Here is a 27,566-nt window from a genome sequence, read left to right as displayed (position 1 = left end):
ATGGTACTGCATAGTAACTTTGAATAGAATATCTTTCGAGTGGGTGGATGAAAGGGAAACCTAAAAAGGGATGCACTATGATAAGGCCTTCGTTTTTCTTTATGTGCATTTGCTTCATTTGGTTATCGCTGGCTCTATTTTGGCAAAGGTTAAAGATTAAGGAAATATTAATCGCACCTTACTTTTGTTAATTGTATTTTCGTTATTTGGTTTGTCATATAATTTAAGGAAAAATCATTCAAGACGGTAAACGTCCGTCGCATTTCGCAATATGACTTTTTTCGTCCCTCACTTTTAAAAGTGTAATTTTACGTCCCTTACAAATTCATATTGATCAAATCTGGTCCCTACCTAAGTTTTGAACTAGTTTTTGGTTGGAATATACCACGTGTCTTCCACGTGATCATTTTTTAGAAACAAAACTGTCAAGTCAAATTTCACATATTTTTTCATCCCTCACATTTTACAAAATAAATTTTTTCGTCCCTCACATTTTTAAAAAAATGAATTTTTTTCATCTCTCATTAATCATGTGTACAAATAGTTTCTTTTTTTTTTAATCCATGTATATATCTATTTAATTTCACCTGAACAGTACGAATAGCATGTAACATATCTATATTTGATTTCATTTACAACTACAATTAATTTATTCAGATGAAATTGAATAGAGATATATTACATGCTATTCGTACTGTTCATGTGAAATCAAATAGATATATATATATGTGTGTGTGTGTGTGTGTGTGAATAGTCAAAAATAAGAAATGATTATCGTACATATGATCAATAAGAGATGAAAATTTTCAGTTTGCAATGTGTGAGGGATGAAAAATTTTATTTTGTGAAATGTGAGGGACAAAAAAATTCATTTTGTGAAATATGATGGACTATGAATCAAATTATGTGAAATATATTTAACAATTGTACCCCTAAAAATGACCATGTGCAAGGCACATGCTAGATTCCAGCCAAAAACTAGTCAAAAACCTATATAGAGACTAAATTTGATCAATATGAATTTGTAAAGGACGTAAAATTACACTTTTAAAAGTAAAGGATGAAAAAAAGTTATTTTACAAAATGTGAGAAAGGTTTTGAATGATTTTTCATAATTTAATACATAAAAATGATAGTGAAAGTGCGATTAACAAAAAATTGAGTCCGATAAACATTTCTCAAAGATTAATGACTACCCAAAGTGGCCATCACCAAACAAGCTTACCGGTATATGTCTGCAAATAAGTTAAGCAACTTTTTAAGCTTTTTTTTTGGTTTAAATGACTTACGCAACTCATAGTCTAAATACTACTTAAAACTTTTATTCCATCATACATACTATATACACAATTTTTGGAGCTATTGACGTAAACATTTAAAATATTCAAAATCTTCATCCAGGGACAAAGTGCAATTGAAAATCAGGGTGTCTTGACCCAGGAATTATGCTCAAAATGCAAATGGGCAATACTATGCGTGCGCGGACAAGTCTTGGAACAAATTGGAGAGAATCGTCGCATAGAAGAGAGGATTGCAAAATTACAGCCAATTTTTCCCCCTTAAAGAAAGAAAGAAAGAAAGAAAATTCTTCCCAATTCTTCCCTTAGCCCACTTTCAAAGTTCTTGTAGATACAAATTTTCAGCATCTAACATATGGTTTTTTGCCAGAATTTAGCCCCCAACCCCTTCCAAGACAAAATTACAAATTGGGTTTGTTGCATCATAATTGTTACCCAGAAAAAAAAAAAAAAGAAATGAAATCCGGTTGGATGCTCTACAGCCGTACTACTTTGTGCTCTATCATTAGCATTGAGAAGTACTGCTGCTACAATTTTGTAAAAAAAAAAAAAAAAAAACAAGTAAAAGTATAACATGATGACATCAAAGCATGCAAAAAAACAAACACGAATTATTAGAAAGGAGACCCCATGACCCAAACGACCTGGGGACATTTCCTGCACATTGGACATCAATTTCATGTTGTAATAATCAAACGACACAGTACAACTATGTGAGGTCAACTTTGTTGCTTTACGTAAATGCAACCAAAATTAGGAATCAACCAGTCTTTTACCATTTATATAATCACACATTTGAGCGAGTAATGCTGTTTGAGGCACGCAAAACATACGTGGCAACAACAAAATATTTTAATTTTATACTGCAAGTGTTAAAATCACGTGTGACGTGCATCTAAATCGGCTCGTATATATATTGATACCACATAAAAAGTTATTTTTTATTTTATTTTATTTTATTTTCAGGATGGGGATGTGAGGGAGAGGGACAAGAGGCACGGACGGTTACAGGTGCAATCATCCCCAGCGGTTTTAGCCATTTTTAATAGCTCGTAACTTTGGTTGCACACGGAGTAATTTTGTTTGCACAACGTATAACTTTAGTATAAAATTTTACGAGCCCCACATACGGTGTTAAAATTGATGCACAACTTGTGATCTGGATCGCATAAAATTTTTTGATCAAATCATAGCTATTAACTGCTCACGGTCTGCCCCTTGTCCGAGGAGGAGGAGGAGGTACAATTGCCTACGTTTATTCATAAATTGATTGGGATACAGCTGTCATTAGGTTCAATCAAACTATGATATGATTATTGTGATTATTTGTCCCGTCTACGAGTTTGATCTTAATAGGTTTTCCTACTCTTCGAGGTAGATGTTTACAACCCAAAAAACAAGGGAAAAAAGGTATCATGTATGTCACGTGACTAGGCTCCTATGAATTAAAGATGTTCATAACTTCATATAGGTTAAGATTCATCATAGTGGTCCAATTTGCCTTTTTCATGTAGGCTATAGATTATTTGGCAAGGTATAAATCAAATGAGATTTTATTCATTTTTTGAAGTTTTTATAAAAAATATATATATAATTTTTTAATATATGAAAGATAAAAAGGTGATTGAAAAATATAATCAATTGTCACTTTGTCTATAGAATCCTATACTATCCTAATTTAAGTGAAAACCCAATTGGATCTAAGAGGCTAGTGGGGACTGAACCCGTTTTGAATTTTTTAAAAAACGACTTAATGTGATAATTGGTGAAAGGCAAGGGTTCCTCCCATCCCACCAAATCTTAAATGGCTTAATGGTGACCACCAACCCAAAGACTGGTGATTTTCTCAATAACATTTTTATGGATGGTAAAATTACGAAAAATGACTTTAAGATGCGAAGTTTCAAGACACCATGCCAATTGACTCGTGAACAATGAAAGTCAAATAATATTAAGTTCAATCATATACTAGTAATGGTGTGCATAAACAAAATCGATTAATTTTTAAAAATTCATTGCTTTTGTTTGAACAGTTTAAAAATTTTTTTGGGTGTTTGTTTAAAATTTTACTGTAACTTACTTTAGAAGTTGTAAAATTTTTTTTTTAAATATGTAAATTTTTGAATATGTTGAAGCGTATAGTTTAAAATTTTTGAAAAGTTTTTTGAAATTACTGTATCTAAAGTTGTTAAAAAACTTGTAACAGACAAACTTAACCAAAAACTTGCTGGCCAACAAGGCCTACATTCTCGCACCATAGAATAGAATCCAAATAAGGCACATTAAAACGTGATGGAAAAATGTCGGGGCAGCCATGATCCAAGCATAAATGCCACTACTACAAAAGTTTAATTGTGGCCAAAAAGAAAGTGCAAGAATCTTCTTTGATATCAACTTGGGCATGATATGCTAAAACTGAAATATTATAGATGCAAGAATCTTCTCCTAGTGTATTGAGTTTGATGTTCTAAACCGGTTACTGTAACTTCTAGTTAGCTTCTGTTCTGATATCCTTTCCTTTTACTTACCAATCTTCCAGAGGGAGATAATTACTACTTTCAAAGTATGATTCATGCTTTGCAAGTACTAATCACCTAAAAAGAGTAAGATGCAATTATGTAAAGAACCTACGCTTTTAGCCCAGTAGACGTGGACGTGGGATTCTTGGTTCGACTTGCACATTGTATATTTAGTTGGTGCTAGCTTGCAAGCATTTTAAGACACTACTCTACTGTTATATTGCCTTTCAATGTCCAATCCGGGATCCAATTGGACCACAGGCGGGAACGGCCGGTGATTTTGTGTATTTTACACGTCGCGTAATTTTATTTACATATGGTGTAATTTTGTGTTGAATAACGCGTAATTTTAGAATAAAATTTTGTGTGTCCCACACATATTATAAAAATCGAAGTGCAATACGTGATTTGGATCATACAATTTTTTATAAAAATCGAAGTGCAATACGTGATTTGGATCATACAATTTTTTATGACTAAATCCTGGCTACGAACGGATGACCGTCCCTGCCCCTCATCGTAGACACAGCGTACTTTGATTAGAATATGCTGCTGGCTGTAAACTAATTGTTCTGTTACTAGCTCTGCTGACGTTTCAATATCATAAGATTCGTAATTGCTTTCATAAAATTCGTTACTTAATTAGAGTATAATAATGTTTTGTTTGTATATATTATAGTATACGTGATTTTCCACTAGAAAAAGAGTATTTGGTGGGAAGTTTTGGCCTATAGCAATAAGAATTAGAAACACGTCAAGGCATTGCTGTTTTTTCATAAAAGCATTTTTGATAAATATATTTTTCTATCACTTTTTGGATTGCTGTTTTTTCATAAAAGAATATTTTTCTATCACTTTTTATTTTACATGTAGTTACATATCAAACCACAATTGTAAATTTTTCTAAAAAAACTAATAAAAATAGCAACTTTTCATGCTGGAGGGCTTTTAGCGTTTTGCGCATGAAGAGAAGAAGAAAACATGTTCGCAATCTCTACCACAATGGTAAATGTTCCACAGCTAAATAGGTGAGAGCCCAAGTCAATTCAGGGGAACGGGAACCTTCGTTGTTTTACGATGGGAAACAGACCAGTAGACGGCCTCGCATATTTTTAGAATCTGAAAGTTCCCCCATGGCTCCATCTCCGGCTACATTGGCCCGGCAGAGAAAACAAAAGTAACCTCCTCCTAGATCAACAAATTTGCCACTGAACGGAGGAGGGCTGTTAGTTGTACATCCAAGTCCAAAAAGGGTAGCCTTCTTTGCACTTTCCCATCAACCACCTTATTCATTGGCAACCAAAGAAGGATGCAAAAGACGCACTGCACAAGAAGATGTCCTTTATAGAGGATGGCATTTCCACCAAATGGCAATGGAGGACCAGAATCCCATTCCGGCCGTGGCTGATAATGGCTAAGGCGTCCAGAGATCCAGCTCTTTTCTGTTTCGCAAAGGTTAGTGCCACCACATGCATCCAAAATGCCAAAAAAAAAAAAGATCTAGTTACATGCATGCACCGTAAAAATAGTATGATCCGGCACAAATGCTGTTACAAAGTTTGTAGCCAAAGAAAAGGGCAAGAATCCTCATTGATATCAACTCGATCGGACAGGACGCTAAAACTGAGTTATTCTAGAAGATCATTACAAGTACCGTGACATTTCTCTCTGGTTCAAACATCGATTATCAAACCATTGCAGTTACGTCCCCTCTTACTCAGCCGCTCCCAACACTTTCTTCTCCTATATATATATATATGGCTATAATGTATTGATTTTGATGTAAAACTTACTATTCTAAACCAGTTATCTTAAGTCATTTCTGATGTCCCTTTTCTTTTGAAAAGGGAAAAAAGGCTTCCTAGTTCCTATGGGAAATGTGCTGAGGTAATTAAAACTGAACTTTCATACTCTTTTTCTTTTTTTTGCAACGATAACATTATTATAATCTAATCTATTCTAACGGAAAAATCGATGAGAGTAAAAACTCCGTCGAAGAAAACCAACGAAGACAGCCACATATATTAGCAAATTAGTGGTGAGAGGCAAGAGTTCAACCCTTGCAACCCTTGCCTCTCACCTCATAAAAACTTAATTGCTTGGCGGTGACTACCAGGCCTTTGGCTGGTGGCCTGAACTTTGATACTTGCCACTGTCATTTTAAGCCTAGCACTTGGTCTCCCTCCCCCCCTCTCTCTCTCTCTCTCCCTCTAAACTAAACTGATAACATTCCATTTATGCAAGACATGACATTCCTTTATATCTGATACAGCTAACTTGTGGGCACGCATTACATTCCATTTGTTTCTCAATTTAAAGCAATAAGAACTTCAAACAATTGTGAGCACTCATAACTAAATTTTTTTTTCTTAAAAAAAAAAATTAGGACCAAACCAGCCGGAATTCAGCCCAAAAGAGTTAGAACTGAACCTCATATGTCATTCAGTTGGAGTGAAATTGGGCCTCAAAATTAGGCTCAAGTAAATTGTGAGTCAAGTTTGGACCCAACGAGGCTTAACCCAGATAAAGTCTCGCCCAAATAATTAAGCATATAAGTATGTATTTTTTTTATTTATAATGATGTATATTGTTTAATAATTATATGTTGCATACACAATTTATAATTTACATATAATGAAAAAAATAAAATAAATATTATATGCATATAATATGTAACTATGGATTAATTATATGAAAAATATATATAATTATGAATTAATTATAAGTTTGGACCAAATTCGAATTAGGTCCGAAGCTCTAACTTCTTTGTGAGTGGGACCTGAACGTTGCAAATTGCACTCGTGTCTGGGTTACAAAGCCCGAAAGCTCTGTTTTACTGTGTGACCCAAATTTACACTTCTCAAGACCCGGCCCACAAGACCCTATTGACACACGTAATAGAAGTGACACTAAAAGACAGAGTTGACGCAGCTTTACAAAGTAGTATCCAAGTCATAATGCACCCTTTGATTGATTATTTTTAAATCACAAAATAAATATGAATTTAAATATGCATCACAGCGATAGAACGTCAGCCACGTAAAGGCGACGGACATCACTAGCCAAGGAATTAGTCCTTCAACAACAGAATCTATGATATCAGAAGAGCCCTATTAATTTTCCCAAACTTAAAAAAAAAAAAAAAAAAGATTTAGGCCCATTGCTATATTTTCAGCCAATTGGGTGTAGCAGTGAAGGAAAACTATGGCTAATCGTTTCGGCACCAAGTCACAGCAGAATCTACCAAATTTGGCGGGGGTTTATCAGTCTTTACCATTAACGACTAACAGTACTTCAGTCACCTGCTTTTGTCAAACGGGTTATGTTCCTGGTCTTGTGAGAATTGTTAGGAGAAGAAATACAGAATATAACAGTGGTTGTAGATTAAACAGGAGGGTGGCGTTGGGATTAGGAGCGTCATTTTGGTCACAGTGGATGAGTACGGCTGGTAATCTTGGTGATAAGGCTTTCTTAGCTTCTGCTAGGCAAAAGGGTGTTATTGAGGAGGTAAACATTCCTATTCTTGAAATTTTGCGGTGCCGTCAATTCTTTTCCTGACTTTTATTTCTGGAGAATGACTGCATTTGAATTTCGAATTATAATTATTTCTTGATCGAATGGTTGGCCATTTGGTGATTTTTTTTCATTTATCCAAGAATTTGGTTATGGGGTTCTCATGAACTTTGGGGCTAGATGTTTCGCCTTGAATTAGAGAAAATTTCGTCCTTTTTGGTGTTTCAAATTGTTTTTCATAGTGTCCTTGGTTGCCTTTGTTTCTAAAGATCCTACTTCGATAAATTTGTTAACTCCTATTTTGGGATCCTTCATGCCTTGGTGTTCTGTGTAGTAATAGAAGTAGAACTGTTAATCAATCCCTATATATACCTGCTAAGTTTTGTGTTATGATGTTCGACCATAGCACGGTATGCAATACACTTCTAGTTTCCAAAATTTTATGCTTCTTTCTGCTGATTGCTCAATTCAAGTCATTTTGCTTATTGATGCTCAATCATCTTTTCTCTTATTGCTTTTAATATTAAGGTGCTGAAGAATGTGGACTGGCCAGAGCAATTTCCCTTTAAAGAAGAGGACTTCCAGCGCTTTGATGAGTAAATTACTTAGAGCTTCTTTTATTTTTGGACAGCTGTGTGTAAAAGTAGCGTAATCAAGGAACCGAGCTAAATGCTCTTTTGTCTAGGCCCTCAGAATAAATGGTAAAAAATTCGTAATTAAAGTAAAAAATGATTTTAGAAAAATATGTTTGAGTACAGGAAATATATGTTTGGAACATTCAAATGCTGGGCACTTTTGGGCTGATTTTTGAAGAAAAGAAAACTTGAAAATGAACTTGATTTTTCTATTCTGATTACAGCTCATAGTTCATCTCCATAATACTGAAAAACCAGAACCCAAAATTGGTTTGCTCTGCTTAACATGCCCCTTCTGTTTGAGGTTTAAGCTTGAACCCAGAAGTTGGTTAAACATAATCAGAAGCAGCACCTTAAACTTGCTTAATTGGTTGAGGATGTCTGATTACTATAGCAAACAGACTAAGGAAATTTGATGATGATTAACTGTCTAGCTGCTATACACCTTGATTAAGCTTAATTATGGTGCCAGTTCAGAATGATGCCATGCACTGCATGTTTTGGACAATTTTTTCGCTTACTTTTGGATGAAATTCAAATTTTCAGGTCATCTGATTCATATTTCTATGATACACCGAGATTTGTGACGCATATAGATGACCCAGCTATAGCTGCACTGACTAAATACTACTCTGAAGTTCTGCCTCCTAGTAATACTCCTGGAGTGGCTGTCCTTGACATGTGCAGCAGCTGGGTGAGACAAGTCTTACCATCCTTCACACACTTTGTTGAGCATAATCTCATGTCATAATTCTGATATTATATTTATCTAGGTCAGCCATTACCCTAAAGGGTATAAGCAAGACCGCATTGTAGGGATGGGAATGAATGACGAAGAGCTAAAGCGGAATCCTGTGAGTTCATTATTAATTTTGTTAGCAAAACTTAAAGTTTGGCCCAGTTGTTCACTGTGTTCAAAGGAATGGGGTACTAGTTAGAAAGATGTTAAATATGACTTTAGCTTCCTTTCATGCCCACTCTTCTTATTCAATCAGGTTCTTCTTGAGAGAGAGAGAGAGAGATTTGCCCTTGAGGTGTTATTATCAGAGAGAGATATGACATGCATACAGTGCAAAATTCAGTTGCCTTGAATTTTTCTCAACACTGTTATATGTAACTTAAACGTCATTTTACCCTCTGATGAGACGAAAAAGGTTGCCATCTTGACGCAATTTCACTGTAGGTTCTGACAGAATATATTGTGCAAGACTTGAATGTTAACCCGAAACTTCCATTTGAAGACAATACTTTTGATGTTATCACAAACGTGGTACGTTCCGTTTTCCTAAGTACTCTGTCTTGGCCATCACCGACAACTAATTGCTTTACGTTATGTTTAACTAGACTTTTATGCAAGTTCCCTGTTATATCTGTTTGCCACATTCTATGTGCATGTCTGTCTGGTCTCCATCTAGATTAGCAGTATCACAAACTTAATTATAGAGATAAACTCCTTGATTTTCTGTTTATATTGAGCAACTAAAATCCATTGCAGGCTAAGCAAGTCTGAGTTGAAATCATCAGTTGATTCTTCTGATACTTTTGGCACTCTGTGTGTGCGGCTGTGCGCATGCGTGCTGACTTGTCCATCTCTAGGGGTTGCTTTGCCTCTTTTCTCTTGTACATGACTGCAAACCTGGCTAAGCTTGTATAATTCCTCAAAACTGAACCAAACAACCGTGCGCTAAACACCTTGACCAATGGAATTTTAATTTCCTGGAAATTTTATGTTTATATTTGTACGAATCTATGGGGTTTACTCACGCTAAGTAATAGGTTGGTCTTTGTTGTCCCTTTCTTGTAATAGACCTTTTGTATGGTACATCTTGCAGGTTAGTGTTGATTACCTCACCAAGCCTATTGAGGTTTTTAAGGAGATGTCTCGCATCCTTAAACCAGGTGGACTTGCCATAATGAGGTGAGCTTATGTTAATTACTACTAGATTTTGATATGTTTTAACTTGGACTGTCTAGCCAAGCCAATCTTTAAACTATTAGATTCTGGTTGTGAGGTAAGGTCCGTATTACCTTGCTAAAACTAAATGATTTTGTCAGGTATAATCTGAAAAATTGCCTGTGTTTTGAGAGTTCTGCTGCATGGATCTTAAGTTCTTGACTTGTGCTTGTGTACCAGTTTTTCCAACCGCTGTTTCTGGACAAAAGCAATTTCTATATGGACATCAACTGGAGATGCAGATCATGCCATGATTGTTGGATCCTACTTCCATTATGCTGGAGGGTTTGAACCGCCTCAGGTACTAAATTCAGTACTGCTGAAACCTGTTAGCCTGCCTTGGAAGTTCCCTTTAACACAAGTGATTGCATCATTTTAGCTCGTAGACTAACCAGCTGATAAAGAGGCCAAGAATCATAATATGCTATCTGAAACAGGATTTGTTTAGCATTTTGCATTAATCACGGAATTTCTGGGCTACCCAATTAAGTTACAATATTCGATGTTCTCCATGTCCATGCCTTTTTTCCCAGTTTCTTCAAAACAAGATCGTTCGTGAGGATTATTGTTTTCGTGAATTAACATATTCGTCAGATTCAGGAGAATAACTCTCCCACTCTCGAGTTCTTATGATTTTGTCTAACTTTGCTTTAGGCTGTAGATATATCTCCAAACCCTGGACGGTCAGACCCTATGTATGTCGTGTACTCAAGAAAGCTAGCCGCAGCCTGAAAGCCAGAGTCGTTCTGAGAGCTAACAAGTGCCACGTATCTCCAGAGTGGCTATATACATCTGGCTTGTAGAAAGGAAATTCTTGATTCAGCTTATTCTTTTTGTGCTATAATTCTATCTCGCCAAGGTACCATAGGGACAACATTTCTAGTGTGCATTATGGAGAGAAGCCATGTTTCCTAGTTTGTTTTGTTGAAGCCTGAAAGTATCCGCCGCTAATTTGTGTACATCAACCCTTGTTTATTTGTTAACAGATGTTTGAATGTAGAAATTGACTACCTATTAATGTTGCTATATCATGTGAAGGAAATTTGTTCAAACGCCTAAAAAGTAATTTCCTTAAATTGAAACTAACATGCCCAGGCGACCATCATCTCGTAGTTAAGATTAAAATTCCATAAATTGAAGAACCTAGATTCGAATCCTCCTCTCCGCTTTTTAAATCTTCTCACCTCTCTGCTGTTTATACGTGTGTGTGTGTGAGAGAGAGAGAGAGAGAAGTGTATATTGTGTGCATTTGAACAACACTGGCTGGCTGGGGGAAGGGTTTCTGGTGTTGGGGTTTTTTCCCCCGGGGAAGTGGGGGGATGACTTGGTAAGAATACTGTACTCTTAGGCTTAATGTTGCTGGGGAAGGATGGGATTGGTGGGGAATTCCCAATGTTGCCAACAGCTTTGAACGCATTGGTCAGTGTTCGGCTGGCGACAAATTAAAAGCGGAAAATTGCAGAAACCTCCCCTGAAATTTCTAACATTTACACTGACCTCCCCTATTAATTTTGAAATAGCATTAACCTCCCCTAAAACAAGTTGGAGCCAATTTAAAAGGTAAAAGTGTGTGAATTTACTAGAGTATCTCCAATTGTATTTGACTTTACCAGATGAAAGGTTTGAGTACTTTCATCAAAACCAACGTTTAATTTGTTTAACAAATTAAACTAATCAAACTATTTCTGCATAGTTAAATTACTTAACTAATTAACTATTAACTAATTAACTAATTAATTAATTTCTATTTATTTAATTAATTAATTAACTAATCAAACTATTTCAACATAGTTAAATTAATTAACTAATTATCTAATTAACTATTAACTAATTATCTAATTAATTAACTAATTAACTAATTTATGTTTATCTAATTAACTAATTAACTAAAGCTGTTGTCTGTCCGAAACAAATAAACTATTTGCATGTTAAACTAATTAACTAATTAACTGCTTAACTAATTATCTAACTAATTATCTAATTAATTAATTAACTAATTAACTAATTTCTGTTTATCTAATTAACTTATTAGTTAATGCGCTAATTGGTTAATTAGCTCCATAGGCCAACGAAATTGGTTAAATAGCGCATTAAATATAAAACCTGTCAGTTTCCCATAAAGAGTTGGTATGTTATGTGTTATTTAATCAATTTTTCATATTTAAACAAATTTATGAAAATTAAAATAACGTATTTGAAAGTTGCATTTTTATTTGGAAGAACGCATTCCTTCGATGCGTTTTTCACCCTTTAGGAAGAGACTAAAAAATCGCCACCCTTTAGAAAGTTAGTTTAAAAACTCTTTTTTTTTTTTGGAATTTACTCCTTATTAATACAACTACTATATTTATTTTCTAGTATTAATTTTTGTTATGGTTTATGATTTTCTTATATTTTATCAAAAAAGTTAATAACTATTGTAGTTACAATTATGGAGATGTTAATTTGTCGTATGTGTAATTCTTTTGTTTTATAAGAATTGTTATATCAAGGGTAATTTTGAAATTTAATTGCATTTAATTCCGAAACACTCATCAAACCAAGCTAGATATTGGAATGAAAAATATGTTGATTTATACCCCCTGAACTTGCTTGATTCTTAATGCCTATGCCCCTCCGTTGTTAATACTAATTGTCAAGCAAGATTAGGGCAAAATTGGAAGAAATTTATTATCTCACTTCTACAAATAATTTTTTAATGGGACATCAAGCCTCAAGGGAGGTTTCTGCAATTAATTGTTCCTATTCATGGGTACTGAATGCCATTTCTAAACCTAGAGGGGAGATCAGTGCAAGTGTCAGAAACCTCAGGGGTGAGGTTTCTGCAATTATCCCAATTAAAAGATGTCATGTAAACGAGTTAGTGAGTTTGTTTGGATAAGAGTTTATTTGGATGATTTATTTGAGATATTTACCGTAGCACTTTTTGTGATGTGATGTATGTGAGATAAAAAGGTGATTGGGAAGATAAAAAGGTGATTGGGATTTGTGAAAACAAATTAAGCAAACCAAATTTGACTTGTCCAAACAAACTCAGTAATTTTTCGCGACCACGTCGGTGTGGTCGGCGTGTGTGTGTACGAATCTCTTATTAAGTTAACACGTACATTGTGCCTCCGTTCACTTCTCCAACACAAAACGCGCATTTTCGTGCATTCACTTCAATTCCAATCAGCAGCAGTCAAATGTCACACACGAAACTGTCAAACATGCTTTCTTATTTCCTTTTTTTTTTTTTCCCATCATTGCTATTTTATAGCAACTTAGCGTAAATTCATGTCGAACAGGTTAAATGAAAGCAATACGCAATGTAAGGTCACTCTTCTTCCCCCGTCATTGCAATTTTATAGCAATTACATTCACAAAAACATAATGGGTGCCCAGGGAGAGCTGAGCACCCTCTCCATGCATCAAGTTGGGAGTTCAAATTCTGCTTGACGGATTAAGAAGAAGAAGTATAGTGCTTTTATTCTTTACAACATTTTCCTGAGACAATTGGGTTTCCTCATCCATTTTTTTTTTGTTGTTTAAAACACTGGTCTAGACTCTAACAAACGAATTTAGCTGGCATTCACTATCGTTTAATTTTTCGAGTCTTTCCACATATCGCCGTACAAGTTAAATAATAGGATGCACAATATGAGGCATGTAATCGAATCGAGCATAATTGAGTGGATCTCGAGTTTTCGAACTATTCTTCGAGTTCGAATTCGAACTCCATTTCCGCTGCTCGCTCGTGTTCGATCTCGAACTCTACCATCGAGTCAAGCTCGAGTATAGTTGTATTTGCGCTCGACTCAATTCAATTGCATCCCTGCTACAAAACTGTACCAATCTTTTGGGCGTTACAGCTGCATGGAGTGTCTCTTTGCTGTAGGGTTATATAATCATGTACCGCATGATGATAACAGGTAGACTTGTAAATATAAAATTGCCTCGTTATTATGGGACGGAAACTAATTCGCCGAATCCAGGATACGGGAATGTAAAAGTTCAACGGGAAAACAAACAAAAGAAATTGACTAAGAAACAAAGAATAATTGACTTTTGGTCGCAGGAAAACAAGAATAACGTACGTAAATCTATCAAAGTTAAGGGAACAATGGTGCAAGTTGCCCCAAAATAACATGCGGAGTGAGAAGAATCTGATAATAAAAAAAGAGTTACCGTAAAGGGCTGTTCCTTGAATTCGATTCCCGTTCTCTTTTCTTCAAAATTTGCCAGAGTGTGGAACAGCAAAAGCAATAAAAAATTTCAATGCGCGCGACTCGGCTTTAGACTCTTTACCTGTAGTCCACTAGAACTCGATCTAATAGTACAAAGGAATATGTACAGTTGTACACCTCAACTCGTAAGGAAAGACCATGCAATTACAGAGGGAGGGAAAATAACCAAAAAAAAAAAAAAGTTACACAGACCATATCCACTAGCCCCAAAAGGTGGAGAGCGCACACAATATATATATAGTCAATTTGATAGTACATTGATTGAATCTCTACAGTCTATACCCAACCCTGTTTGTATCGGCTGAACAGTCCTTCGGTTTGAGCATTCCTATAAGCACTGCAGGCTATGATATATACCCATATCAAAACTACAACAGTGATTATGAGGATAATATTGACACTCCTCCATTCCCTTCTCAGGTTCCCCAGTAATCCAGCTTTGCAAGAATCGCAGTAATAGCAAAGCTGGCTAGGGTCATTATTCCAGATGGAGCAATCAGCATCTGCCACTGGGTTTGCCGGGTTAGTCCACATAACTGGGTTCACATATTGGTATCCACAAACAGTTGGAGGCTTGCAGCACCCGGACTGCATCGTAAGTATTATGAATTCAAGACATTAAATGAAGTGATTATTAGTCTGTCCCATCAATAAGACTCTGTAACAAACACATCCGACAAGACTCCAAAGGTCCTCCAAATTATAATAAATAGTACTCCCTCCGTCCCACTTTGATAGTCCTGTTTTCCTTTTTTGTCTGTTCCAAATTGCAGTCCACTTTCCAATTGAAAAATGTAGTTGTATTTTCATTTTCCTAAAATACCCTTATTCAATACAAGTTGTTGTTGCTATAAACCTACCCCATTTAATGAGAGTTGATTCTTTTTTTACTATCAATTCAAATTCCCATAAAGTTGTACTCTATTTAATGTGAGGGTATTTTAGGAAAATAGCAATCTAAATTTACTTTTTCAACAAAGTTAACTACTTTTTCTTAAACTGTGTGAAAAAAGAAACAGGACTAATAAAATGGGACGGAGGGAGTACTACTACTATTTGCCTACTACATGGTTGTTACAACACAATAATACATTATTGTTAGATAGATGATGGCAACCCTTTACTCTTCTTTTTTTTTTTTTTTTGTTTCCTAACAATGATAACAATTGTATAACATATTCTATCCTAATTTATAGAAAAGTGAAAACTTACATAGGTTTGTGTGTAGAAATTAATAGATATGCAGATCTAACTAGACCAAAAAAGTACTATAACATCATCGCTAAATTTTTTCTTTTTTTGCTACCTACAATTCAAGAAGGGATTTAAATCCCTCCAGATGGCCGCTAAACTAAACTCAGTGGTTTTGATGGCAACCCTTTACTAACGGAGACACATATTTGATCTCAAATATCCAGATTGATTGTGTAATGATTCCTGGCAAAGTGGAAACACGTATAATATATGTTGCAAACTTTTCTTTTTCAATATCATGGTTCCTAGGGTGGCCATGAAAACATACAATTTCCTAGGAAAATGATGATGCTATTACAAGGAGGGGAGTCACCAACTCTTGATTATGTCAAACTTAGTCTTCTGAATTCATCATCAAATCAACAACTTGGATCAATCAAAAGACTACATATAGACAAATTTTTTTTTCTTTTCTAGGGGGAGGCGGTCATATTTCAAGCATGATCATGATCGCAGATTTTGACATTTCTAAAAGTTTAGATACACCAAATAGTACCATTTTGATTATGTCATGGAATAATTATCTAGTTGAATGTAACTTGGCAACAAATTTCCATGGTAGGTCCAATAGTTGAGTGCAATTGGAATAATCCTAGTAGAGTAGAGTAGTGCTATATATAAAATTTTTACAGGTCCCTCGAGGAGCAAAGCTTCCCCCATGTTCTACTGTCCACTGCACAGTCGGACAAACCATGTCACATTATCACTACTATTACTCCAATAATGTAAAGTTCATTAACCATAAAACATTAAGTACCATGCTCCTTTTGACTTTTCGTGATGCTCGTTGAAAAGCCTAATATTCCAATTCATTTTGAAATTAATTGATGATTGTGATATTTTGCAATTCATAACAGGCGAGATTAAAAGACAGGAGATTGCGGGAAAAGAAAAAAAAAAAAAGAAGTCGCCTAAAAACCTATGGTTTACAAGGGATAATCGAGTTGTATGGTTCACAAGGACGTTTCAGATAATTTGTGCGGTGAAAGCAAAATAGATCTCGAAATCTGACTGATAATACCTCTGCCATCCTAATTACCAAACAAGGCAATGTATGAGGGTGGAAATTGCTGTTTCTGGTGAGGAAAACAGAACCAAATTAAGATTGTCTTGGCTGAAGAAATTAATAAGAAGAGAAATTACCTCGATAGGAGAGAGGTGGGCATTAAAGAACAGGTCAGAAGTCGGATACTCCTCGTTAAGCTTAAGACAGATCCCGGAATCAGCCAAACACGCCCTTATATTCCCCCAGTTATCAGAGCTAGTAATATGATTCCTGAGCCAAGAAGAGAAGCCCTCAAGCCTGTACTCCTGATATCCCTTTCCGGGCACATCATAGGCGCCGCTGGGACGGGCGACAACAAAAGCTAATATGAGGAAGACCAGGAGGAGTACTATGAGGATGGCCATGCATACGAGGTAAAGCCCGAGGAGGCCTTCTTTTTTCCAGTAGGCACCCACGAAGCCGGTTAAAGAAACCAAGAGAACAGCTATTCCCAAGAAGACAACCGGCCAGCGGAGCCAGTGGATGCACTCGTTGTCCGGTTTAGAAGCCAGCCATATTCCGGAGGCTATGATGGGAATAGAGCACATGAGTGCGAGGAAGTTGAGGAAGGCTGTAATATTGTTGCTTACTGCCATGATTATGGCTGGGGATGAGCTAGCGAGCAGCTGAGGAGATTTGAGTTGGTGGGTTTTGAAGAAGCTTATAGTTTACTGTGTGGAAAGTTGTTAGAAGCTGGGAATTTAATCTGGGAATATGAGGTGCTGAGGAAGGGAAGTGAATTAGTGAAGCGAGTGGGGGGATGAAGTGATGGGTCTGAGTTGTTGTTTTGAAGTTTCGCAGCTACTTCGCTTTCTTGGTGTGAAAACTGGAAACTACTTGTAGTAAATCTTGTTTGGGCGGTATGGTGTACATATAGGCGGCACAGGTGTGTCGTTTTGCTGTCACATATGCCGGGAAGATAAATGGGCGTCTAGTCTTTGCAAGATCAAAAACTTGAGCGATGGACAGATGGTGAACAAAGAAAACCAAGATTTGAAATAGGAGAGTGATATATTAAAGAAGTGGGAATGGCCAAAAGGGTCATTAAATTATTAAATATGACACGGCTCAGTCATTAATCTTTTCTTATTGCTACAAAGGTTACTAAATTGACAAAAGAGATTCTTCATTTTGTCAAATTGTAGTAGTAAAACAATTGATAAACCATTAAAATTCAACCATCTTTTTGGCAAAATGGCCTTTACCAATAGGATTTTTTTTTGGTAAAATGATTTTGCTGGCCCCTTTTTTGTCAGTTTAGTGGCCTTTGTGGTAAAAAAAAATTTTTGGGTGATTAATTCATGTCATACTTAATAGTTTAGTGACCTTTTTGGATATTCACTCGTTAGAGAGATATCCAAAATCTTAAACTCCATCCTAAGAAACTCATAGGAAAGCTATTACCTTTGATGAGTAGTTACTAAACTTCAGTTTAAACGTTGTGAAGACTTAAAAGATTCAGTGCTCCGATGGAAAATGATAAGGTAAAAACATTTACAATACTAGTTTTTCAATGCATAATTCTATCCTTGAATAGGTTCCAGGATGAGGGGACTAATTCATAAATAACACAAAGTGCGTACATATTTCTTTGGGATAATTTCATAAACCTCCCCTGAGGTTTTATGAAATATCACCTAGCTCCCTTGAGGTTTTCAAAATTTCACTTAACACCCCTTGAATTGACATTTTGGTAACATTGGAAGCCCTTCTAACCAAAAGTAATATTAAAAAATTCATATTTGAGGAGAGAGGTTATTTTAGTGCCTTTAATACCCTTAAACTATAAAAAAAAAATAGACATTTTACAAACCAAGAAAAAAAAGTACTAAATCAAAACCATCTCAAAAGAGAGGGGATGAAAATTGGTAAGACGTTATATTACAGTCAATAGTCACTTCTACAGTAGGAAGAGATAGTAAAAACAAATATTATTTTTTAAACCATTTTTATAAATGGAACCCTTCATAGTGTTGAAGGTAATTAGCACGTAAAATCATATATTTGAGCAAAAAAAAAACTTAGTAATAGATGAAATACAACTTCAATATCATACAAAAATTTACTCAAAATAGATAGACTTTTTTTTTATGGGTGTGAAATATGAAAATTTTATTATAGAAAAAAGTCATAATTTGAAAAACTGTTGTCCGGAGTTTCAATTACTTTATTTCTCTTTGCGCTCTACATGAATAGGAATAAATAAAGTTGTGAAACACCAAAAAAGGGAAAAAATAAAAAAAAACTTGCAACTATTCTTCTCCAAATGCGTTGAATATTTCATTGATTAAACCCTATATTTCATTGATATTTACAATTCAATTATACAAACATATATATATATATGTATGTATGTATGTATGTTTGTATAGACATTGTTAAAGAAAAATAGGAAATTTAGGGAAAAAAATAAATTTAGAAAATTTATATATGAGGGTATTATTGGCAATTTATCACCTTTGATATTAGTATATGTCCCTACTATCATTTTCAAGGGCGCTAAGTGAGATTTTAAAAAGTTTAGGAGAGCTAGGTGATATTTCATAAAACCTCAAGGGAGGCTTCTGAAATTATCCCTATTTCTTTTGGCCAAATGCGAAAGATGATTGTAAATTTTAATGAAAAAAGACCTAGTTGCTTGAGGCCCCATTTGAATTGTAAATTTTTTGAAATTTTATAAAGATACATGTGATGCATATAAAGTAAAATGATAATTAAAAAATATGAATTTTCAGGCAAAAACTTGCAATCTAGACGTCAAAATCAGCTGCAAATTTTCGCCAGAAAGTCCTAAGATAACAAATTACGGAGTATTACACAGTACTAGATCGCATGTGCGCGTGAAAGTCAAGACTTTGGTGGCCGTACACTGTACACGCGGGAGGAGAGGTCGTGCTCGTGCCTGCCCCATTTTGGACTGGGAGCATTCAATTCGCTTTAAACAGCCGCAAAGATACGGCAAAGTGCAAACTTCCCACCGGCGAGCACCTACAGCGTCTCCATGACGCGCCACCACACGCGCAGCTACTTTCCCATTAGTTTACTGTACTAGTACATAAAAAAAAGAAAGAGAGAGTTGGCCTTTCCCGATTTTACTGCCACCGTCATGGGGAAAAAAAGAAAAGAAAAGAAAAGAAAGAGTTGGCCTTTCCCGAAACCTCGAAGATGGCAAAGAACTCGCATTACGACATCATGTCACATGTCCCAATATACCTTTGCCACGTTGTTTCCCATTGTGAATGCCGGCACTCCAGTCCAGTCCGCGTAAAGCAATGAAAGAGGGATGATTTTTTTTTTCTTTTTTTTTTTTTTACGGAAACATTTGTTGATGTCAAAATAAGCCGTATAACTTTGAGCAAAGCCTCGTTTTGAGCTTTACAAATGCATTAGGATTCCTCTCTTAACCAAAGCCCAAAGACTTTTCGGCATTAGGATTCCTCGTCTTGTACTAACTTAGTAGAAAAAGAGCAAATCATTATTCTTATATGGAACAAAAGCAATAGAAAAGTAGGAGTGCCAGAATATTCTTTCCCCGACAAATATGAGAGACGTTGCTTTCTGGGTTACCTGCGGATTATTCTTATCTGCCTAGCTGGGTGGCAATTGGGAATTATTCGGTTTGATCCGTCCTCTTTACTTCGAAGTCATACATGTATCCCTATTCCTATATATATATATTTTTTTCCAGCAACAATATATTGTATAACTTACTCTATTCTAATCTAAGGGAAGAGGGAGTCTGAGGAGACTCGTGTTAGGGACTAATGGGTATACAGACTCAACTAGATCAAGAAAATATTACGACACTATTCTTAACTTTTTTTTTTTTTTTTGCTGCAGACTCGTGTCAGGGACTAATGGGTATACAGACTCAACTAGATCAAGAAAATACTACGACACTATTCTTAACTTTTTTTTTTTTTTTTTTTTTGCTGCATGTGAGGTTTAAACCTTCACTTATAGCCCAAGGAGTGCTACTTCCTATTCCTATATCCATGCGACAATTTTTGACAGTGCTACTTTGAAGAGGTACTACGAGTCAGCAGTTGGAAATTATTTTCTTTTTTGTTTTGAATTTTGTTAGTTGAAGACAGATAAGTAATATAGCAATTGTCATATCATATAGTAATAAAGTTTATGAAGTGAAGACTAATAAGTGAATCCCATAGGAAAGGTTAACTAAGGTATTTTAGATGCAAATGAAGAATATAAAGTGAACTTTCTCAAAAAGAAATACTATGATGTAACAATTTGGACGGCTTTAGTTCATTCTTTTTGTCTTTGTTACAATTCGGGCTTTGAATTTGGATTTCTCATAAAGAGTCCATGATCTATTATACCAACATTAGCCAATTGGTCGGAAGTTCAGAACATTTGAGGGTTCCCTTATTCTCGGACTTAGGAGGACAAACTGTAGCTTGTACTGATCTCGTCTGCATGGTTCTAATTTTATTGCATTTTGCAAGTTGGTATAACTATGAAGTAATTATAGACGAAATGACTCTTCCCAGAAATTAGAATATGAATGTGTATTTTTTGTAATTCATATGCTTAATTACGTTTATCACGGGCGCAGACGGTGAGATAAACAGAAGTTGAGCTATCGAGAAATCTCACCCTTATTACACAAAAGAAACATCTTTATCTTTTTCTCTTCCACGAAAAAGAAAATTTTAACTTTCAAATCAATTTTCTTACTATATAAATGTGTTTGGAAAATAGATTATTTGAGATAATTTTTTTAAAAAAAAGTTATAATACTTTTTTGATGTAACATATCTAAAATAAAAAGATAGTTAAAAAATACGCTTACGATGACGATACAAACAAACAAAAATTTGCAAGTAAGCCACTACCTAAACAAACACAATTTGATGTTTCAAATTGGTAACGGTATAAAGTATAAACTATAAACTGAACGCGACCCAATTTGAAAAAAGAAAAGAAAGATAGGTCCAAATTGGGACAAGCCCAAAACAAAAGGGGACTTTTGAAACCAGGACTTCTGGGCTGCAAAGTTCTTCCCGCGCTTTCTTCTGGAGCTGCAGCTCTTGCCCACTCTTTCTGCCTGTTTCCCTCTCCGAAGCGAGACAAAGCCAAGAATGGAGCGGTGGCTTCCAGCATTCGACATTTTCTTGAACTCCCCGTGTCCTGAAACGGAAGCGTCTCTATGGCTGCAACGCTCTTTTGACCCTTCATCAACTGCTCCCCCAATTTCCACGTCTTCTTTCCTTCAATTGCTCACAAATCCTTCCGACGTCATCGTTCTTAACTCTTCCCCCTCTCTACAATCTCCACCACCTCATACCAAAAGGTGCAGTAATTTTTAGTTTAATTATCTTTATATACTGGCCCTCGTGCTTTTTAAAGGTTTTACATCGGGACATGAATTATTTTTTTTTGTTTTTCTTTTTTGGATTGTTGATGAGCAGATTTATGTTTCTACAGACGCTGCCTAGTTTTGTCCAGGCTCGAATTTTGTCATTTCTTGTTTATGACCGCAAGAGATTCTGCAAGAGAGATTTGATTAAATTTGCTAGAAGCATATTGGGTGAGGATCAGGAGCTGGATTTTTGGGTGAAGAAAGGTGCGCACCAATTGCTTGATTTGTTGTCTGGCTCAGGTTTCGAATGGATTTCTAACTTAAACCTGGATTCTGAAGAAGACAATGCCGAGGATGAGTTTAGGGCAATGCCAGATTGGCTTAAAGATGCTGCAAAGAATCGTAATTCTGTACTACTTCCTTGGCTTCCGATATTACCTGATGAGGTCAATTTGAGAAAGCCATTTGGTAATTGTGAAGATGATGAAGATTCGGAAAACGATGCTGAAAAGGAGAAACAAGAGTATGGGGATGACGTAATGCGAGAAGATGTGGTTGGTAGTCAGGAAGACGTTGGTATGAACCCTGAAGTTGAAACGAGGGCTGATTTCCTGAAAAATCAGATCCTCAAGTTTGAGACTACTTCCAAGACCGTGGAAGTGACTAATGAGATTCGCTGGCTTTGTGTGGAAAGTAGAGTGGATTCTTTGGCTATTTTGGAGTTGATTGAACCTTGGAAGGCCGAGGATGAGTTTAGGGCAATGCCAGATTGGCTTAAAGATGCTGCAAAGAATCGTAATTCTGTACTACTTCCTTGGCTTCCGATATTACCTGATGAGGTCAATTTGAGAAAGCCATTTGGTAATTGTGAAGATGATGAAGATTCGGAAAACGATGCTGAAAAGGAGAAACAAGAGTATGGGGATGACGTAATGCGAGAAGATGTGGTTGGTAGTCAGGAAGACGTTGGTATGAACCCTGAAGTTGAAACGAGGGCTGATTTCCTGAAAAATCAGATCCTCAAGTTTGAGACTACTTCCAAGACCGTGGAAGTGACTAATGAGATTCGCTGGCTTTGTGTGGAAAGTAGAGTGGATTCTTTGGCTATTTTGGAGTTGATTGAACCTTGGAAGGCCGATGATGAGACTGCTTCAATTATGATTTCACAGCTTTTAGATGGAGGTGAAGATGAACTGGGTTGGCCAAGTCATGTTCTTTGCTCTATCATTCTTCCCAAAATGTTATCTCTTACAGAGCCTGCTTCTCGTGTGCTGGTCAGTGCCACCATAGAATACTGCAAGATCCATGGAAGGGCTGCTGAGTATGCATTGCTGTTTCCATTGATTCTAAAAGTTGATGGAATAAATAATCCCATGTGTGATGTTCTTACAAGGATAGTTAGAGAGTGCTTGCATCCAGCCCATGCAGCTGCCTTCTTCCAAAAACTTCTATGTGAAGATGCCAAGAATTTCATATGCCTTCCCTGCCACAGATGCCTGATAGCCGGTGAACTGGTATGGACAGAGTCGTTATTTTACTTTATGCAAAATGTTTTAAATCACAATGTTCATTTGACCCAAGATGCTGTTGAGCAACTCGTTCAAGAGGTATACAAGTCGACAAAGCGATTTCCAAGATCTTTGAAGTTAGGCAACTTTTTGTTAAGCTTTGTCAACAAATTTACTCCTCTCTTAAGGCCTCATAAGCGATCGCTGATGGAAGCTGTGGAGCATACTGATACTCTAGTTACCAAATCTTTGATATCTAAATTGGCTAGCTTGTAACTGCACATGGAATATTACCGTTCTGTTGCCAGATATTTTGACACAGGTAGGATTCTGGGCTGGAGTTAATCCTTTTTTTGGAGCATATGAGATGAGGATCGTCATCAGATATTTGAAGATAATGGTTGGTGATGTTATGTTTGTACTCTCACCAGTCTTACTTTTTAAAAAAAGTAAAAATTGTTTTTATTCTGTAGACGACTGTTGTCTTGGTGATTTAGATTGTACCAAAACTTAAACAAATCAAAGAGATCTTTTATAAGTAAAAAAAAGAAGGGCAAATTATCCATTTGACCCTTGAACTTTTAGTTTAAGTAAAATTAAGCCCCTTAACTATTTTTGGGCAACTTTTAGCCTTCAAACTTGTAAAATTGTGCACCCATGATCCTTTTGACAAGTTTATTTGGTTTTGCAACCTTTTTGACCTTTTTGCAACTGGAAAGCCAATTCACACGAATAGCAGTAATCTGAGTGGGAGGGCATTTTTGTCCGCATATTATAAACAAAAAGGGAACACCTTCTCCTTCTTTTTATTTCCTAACCTAATCTAACCGTTAACTTATTGAACAAACAAATTGCAGAGGGAAGAGAGAGAAGTCGGCAAAGAAACAAGAAAAAGGGAAGAAGGTAAAGTGAAGTGAAGGGAAGAAAAAATGCGCCAATATCGTAGTCCTGTGCTAGGGTTGCAAACGAGTCGAGTCGAGTCGAATTTTGGACTTATCGAGCCGAGTTCAACTTAAAAATAGGTGGGCTCGAGTTCGAGCTCGAGCTCGAGCTGGACGAGCTTAAAGAATTGACCTCGAGCTCGACTCGACTTAAAAAAACTAAACTCAAGCTCGACTCGATAAGGCTCGCGAGTTGAAGCTTGATTTCTGGCTCGCGAGCAGTTGAATTGTGAGCTCGATTTTTTGACTTGTTAGCAGCTCGAAAAGCTCGAATTTTTGAAATTAAATCTAACAAAAACATCATTTTATCAACTTATTCCTAACCGAATTTTGAGCATAATCATAACTTACCATTCATGGCTACAATTGACCATAATTTTTCACATGATCATAATCAAACAAGGCCTACAAATTTTTCACTAAATACAATCATAAATTTAGAAATACATGCCACATAAAAGTCTAGAATTTAAATGCCCAGCACTTCATACAAGTTCAACATTCTCGGTCACTAAGTTCAATATCAGAAAATAAGTAAATAACAACCAAAAGCTACAAAAACATATTGAACTACAAAGTACAAACTAAGCACAATCATTGAAGTCACGAACTTCTTCTCTTCCTCTGATCAGCAACAGAAACATATTGAACCTGGATAAGTTTGAAGTATTATGTGAGCCAATCTACAGAAACATATTTAAAAGCAAGTACATCAAAAGGAGCACAATCACATGAGCCAATCTGATTCAATTTAAATCAAGGTAGTAGCATATTCAATTTACATTAGAAGGAGTACATCAGTAGTAGCCAATCTGATGCAATTCGCTTAACTTGATAAAAAGCCTCTAAATGGCAAGGAAGAACATCTGCATCTGCATCAATTTTCTTTGTACTTGCATATTACAAACTAGTAGAGTGAGATTCAACTGAAACAAGCGCAACAAATTATCACTGTACTATACCATTAGGAATCTGAAAAAGAAAACAGAGCATCTCATAGTAAATCAAAAAAATAGACAAACTCATTTGTCATAGCCACTTGAGCTAAGATCTAGCAATTAAATTTGTTCTTTTGCAAAAGATAACAAACTGCCACTTTGTTAAATTATCAACCTTAAGAATTTCTTACAAGTTCAAACCTTAACCGTACTATGCAAGAAGCCAAACTCACGCCCAATAACAACATATGCCAATCATTCCATTATAAAACCATGCTCCTTTGACTACCACAGAATCCTAGTAAAGTAGGCCAACAAAGTTACCTTAAACATACAGGTGTTATCGGCAAGTTTCTTTTACACAAATAAGTACATATTCTACTTCACAAAAAGGGCCATATCATTTTTTCTTTTTTTTTTTTTGGCACAGCAAATAAGCAAATATTATCCAAGCCAAAGAAATCATGCAAAAGACTGGATACCATAAATGTCAATTCAACCAATGTTATCAAAATGAAATTTGAAAATTTAACCCAAAAAATTAGATTAGAAGTCAGAATTACCACAAGTGAAGCTGCGACCCAAATGAAATCCCAGATGCAACATAGGAATTAGCCGAACGCCGCACGACCCAAATGAAATCCCAAATCCCAGTCGTTAGCAGTCGTTAGCCGCCGATCCGTCTGAAAGGAAGAAGGACGGCTTGCAGCCCTAGTTAAGATGCGCCGAATACAACTGATCCGTCTGAAGGGAGGAAGTCGTTGATGGATCCGAATACAGCTGGGCCGAGGAGGAAGTCGAATTGCTTCGAAAGGAAGAAGGTTTCTCAGAATTCGTAACCCTGAAGAGTTAGATTTTTTATTGAGGCCTGAAGGGTGGCGGTGACGGTGGTGGCTGTGGTCAGTGTGGTACACTCGTGGCGGCGGTGGCTAGGGTTTGTTTGAGAAAGTGTGAAGGAAAGAAGAAAGAGAGATGCGGGAGCAGTGATTAAATTAGAGATGCGGGAGAGATGAAGGAAAGTGTGAAGATTAATAGGGGTATTTTTAGTAATTAGTTATATTAATAGGGGTATTTTTATAATTTCACAAAGCTCGTCGAGCCGCTCGACGAGCTAACGAGCCTAAGCTTATATGGCTCGAATTCGACTCGATTCATAAACGAGCCGCTCGAGTTCGACTCGAGCTCGAATTTGACCGAACTCGAGTCGAGCTTTGACTCGAGCGCTCGCGAGTGGCTCGCGAGCGGTTCGAGTCGTGTGCAGCCCTACATTGTACTTCTTATTTGTCCTTGCGGTAAAGTCACGAAAATGATTACTTCTTGGACTGATACTGATATAAATCCAGGGAGAAGATATGCCGTTTGCTCAGAAAAAGTTGGTGGTTGTGGGTATTGGAATTGGATTAACGACGAGATATGCCGTCATTCTATTGAATTGATACCAGGCCTTCTAAGGCGGATCAATGCAACAGAAAAGTAAAAAGAGGAATTTGAAACTACAGCAGCAAGATCCAAGACAAAAGCTGTCAAGTTGAAGGCAAAATTAAGAGAAACAGAGGAACGGATGTTTGCAAATCTTTGAATGTTGCCACTATTGAAGGGGACTGGAGCGGTCCTCAGAGCATCCTCTTGGACAAGTCAACTTGCAAGAGCTATGCCTCATGGTCTCTCTCAAAAGATCACCTTCAAGTTGGTGACATAGTGCATTCACGGAAGGCAGTTAATTCTTGTAGTACTCAGACAATGGCTGTAACAGAAGGAATTGTAGTTGGCTTGGAGAAGGACACTGATCAAGATGGATATGTTCTTGTGCGAATCCCTGGTTTGCCAAACCTTCTTAGGTTGAACGTTTCAACTCTTGAGAGGGTTACATTTGGATTTGCTACTGGGGATTGGGTCTGCTTGATTAAGGAAAACGAAGAACACTCATCTGTGCGTATTCTACATTTCATACAACGTGATGGAAATGTTGCTGTTGGTTTCTTAGGGCTACAAACTCTGTGGAAAGGACATCCTTCTGATCTCCAAATGGCAGAGCCGTATTTTGTGGGGCAGTTTGTGAGGTTGAAGGCAAGTATTGTGAATCCCAGCTTTGAGTGGCCTCGTAAAGGCAGAGGAATGTGGGCAACTGGATGAATCTCTCAAATACTTCCAAATGGGTGCCTCATTGTGAAATTTCCAGCAATACTTGTGATTGGGAGAGAATGTAAAAGTTTCTTGGCAGATCCAGCTGAAGTAGAGCTTGTCTCTTTCCATACATGTCCTGGAGTAGTGGAGAAGTACCAGCATGTTGAGGATTTTCACTGGGCTGTACGGCCTCTAGCAATTGCAGTTGGCTTGTATACAACAGTAAAAGTTGGAGTCTTTGTTGGTAGGAACGTAGGTGCAACATTCAAGAGCAAAGGCCATACGAAT

The 27,566-nt window shown here is 36.4% G+C and overlaps 3 protein-coding genes and 1 long non-coding RNA gene across 5 annotated transcripts; 2 read left to right on the top strand and 2 right to left on the bottom strand.

Moving 5' to 3' along the window:
• The first annotated feature begins 6,843 nt into the window (after positions 1 to 6,843).
• LOC113691748 (uncharacterized) lies at positions 6,844 to 10,971 on the top strand. 2 transcript variants are annotated; one of them, XM_027210043.2, is made up of 8 exons: positions 6,847 to 7,324; positions 7,859 to 7,926; positions 8,512 to 8,659; positions 8,739 to 8,819; positions 9,149 to 9,235; positions 9,798 to 9,883; positions 10,100 to 10,220; positions 10,574 to 10,971. In XM_027210043.2, exons 1-8 carry the CDS (start codon positions 7,022 to 7,024, stop codon positions 10,649 to 10,651), a joined length of 972 nt encoding a protein of 323 aa, XP_027065844.1. In that variant the 5' UTR covers positions 6,847 to 7,021; the 3' UTR covers positions 10,652 to 10,971. The 2 variants fall into 2 exon arrangements, with proteins under 2 accessions (XP_027065845.1, XP_027065844.1); XM_027210044.2 differs by lacking the exon at positions 9,149 to 9,235 and having other exon boundaries at positions 6,844 to 7,324.
• A 3,375-nt stretch (positions 10,972 to 14,346) lies between these two features.
• LOC113693844 (tetraspanin-2) lies at positions 14,347 to 17,265 on the bottom strand. Its single transcript, XM_027212581.2, has 2 exons — positions 16,543 to 17,265; positions 14,347 to 14,733 (listed from the first exon to the last, which is right to left on the bottom strand). Exons 1-2 carry the CDS (start codon positions 17,038 to 17,040, stop codon positions 14,422 to 14,424), a joined length of 810 nt encoding a protein of 269 aa, XP_027068382.1. The 5' UTR covers positions 17,041 to 17,265; the 3' UTR covers positions 14,347 to 14,421.
• A 4,154-nt stretch (positions 17,266 to 21,419) lies between these two features.
• LOC113692229 (uncharacterized) lies at positions 21,420 to 23,747 on the top strand. The gene is made up of 2 exons (XM_027210603.2): positions 21,420 to 21,758; positions 21,877 to 23,747. Exons 1-2 carry the CDS (start codon positions 21,547 to 21,549, stop codon positions 23,549 to 23,551), a joined length of 1,887 nt encoding a protein of 628 aa, XP_027066404.1. The 5' UTR covers positions 21,420 to 21,546; the 3' UTR covers positions 23,552 to 23,747.
• Positions 23,748 to 24,582: 835 nt separating this feature from the next.
• Positions 24,583 to 26,479, bottom strand: LOC113691561 (uncharacterized). Its single transcript, XR_003448736.2, has 2 exons — positions 25,718 to 26,479; positions 24,583 to 24,867 (listed from the first exon to the last, which is right to left on the bottom strand). It is a non-coding gene; the product is annotated as an uncharacterized lncRNA (long non-coding RNA).
• Between the last annotated feature and the right edge of the window lie 1,087 nt (positions 26,480 to 27,566).

Source organism: Coffea arabica, chromosome 6c (assembly GCF_036785885.1).
Source record: "Coffea arabica cultivar ET-39 chromosome 6c, Coffea Arabica ET-39 HiFi, whole genome shotgun sequence".
Classification (NCBI taxonomy): Eukaryota; Viridiplantae; Streptophyta; class Magnoliopsida; order Gentianales; family Rubiaceae; genus Coffea; species Coffea arabica.
This window is presented reverse-complemented; position numbering and strand designations above follow the sequence as displayed.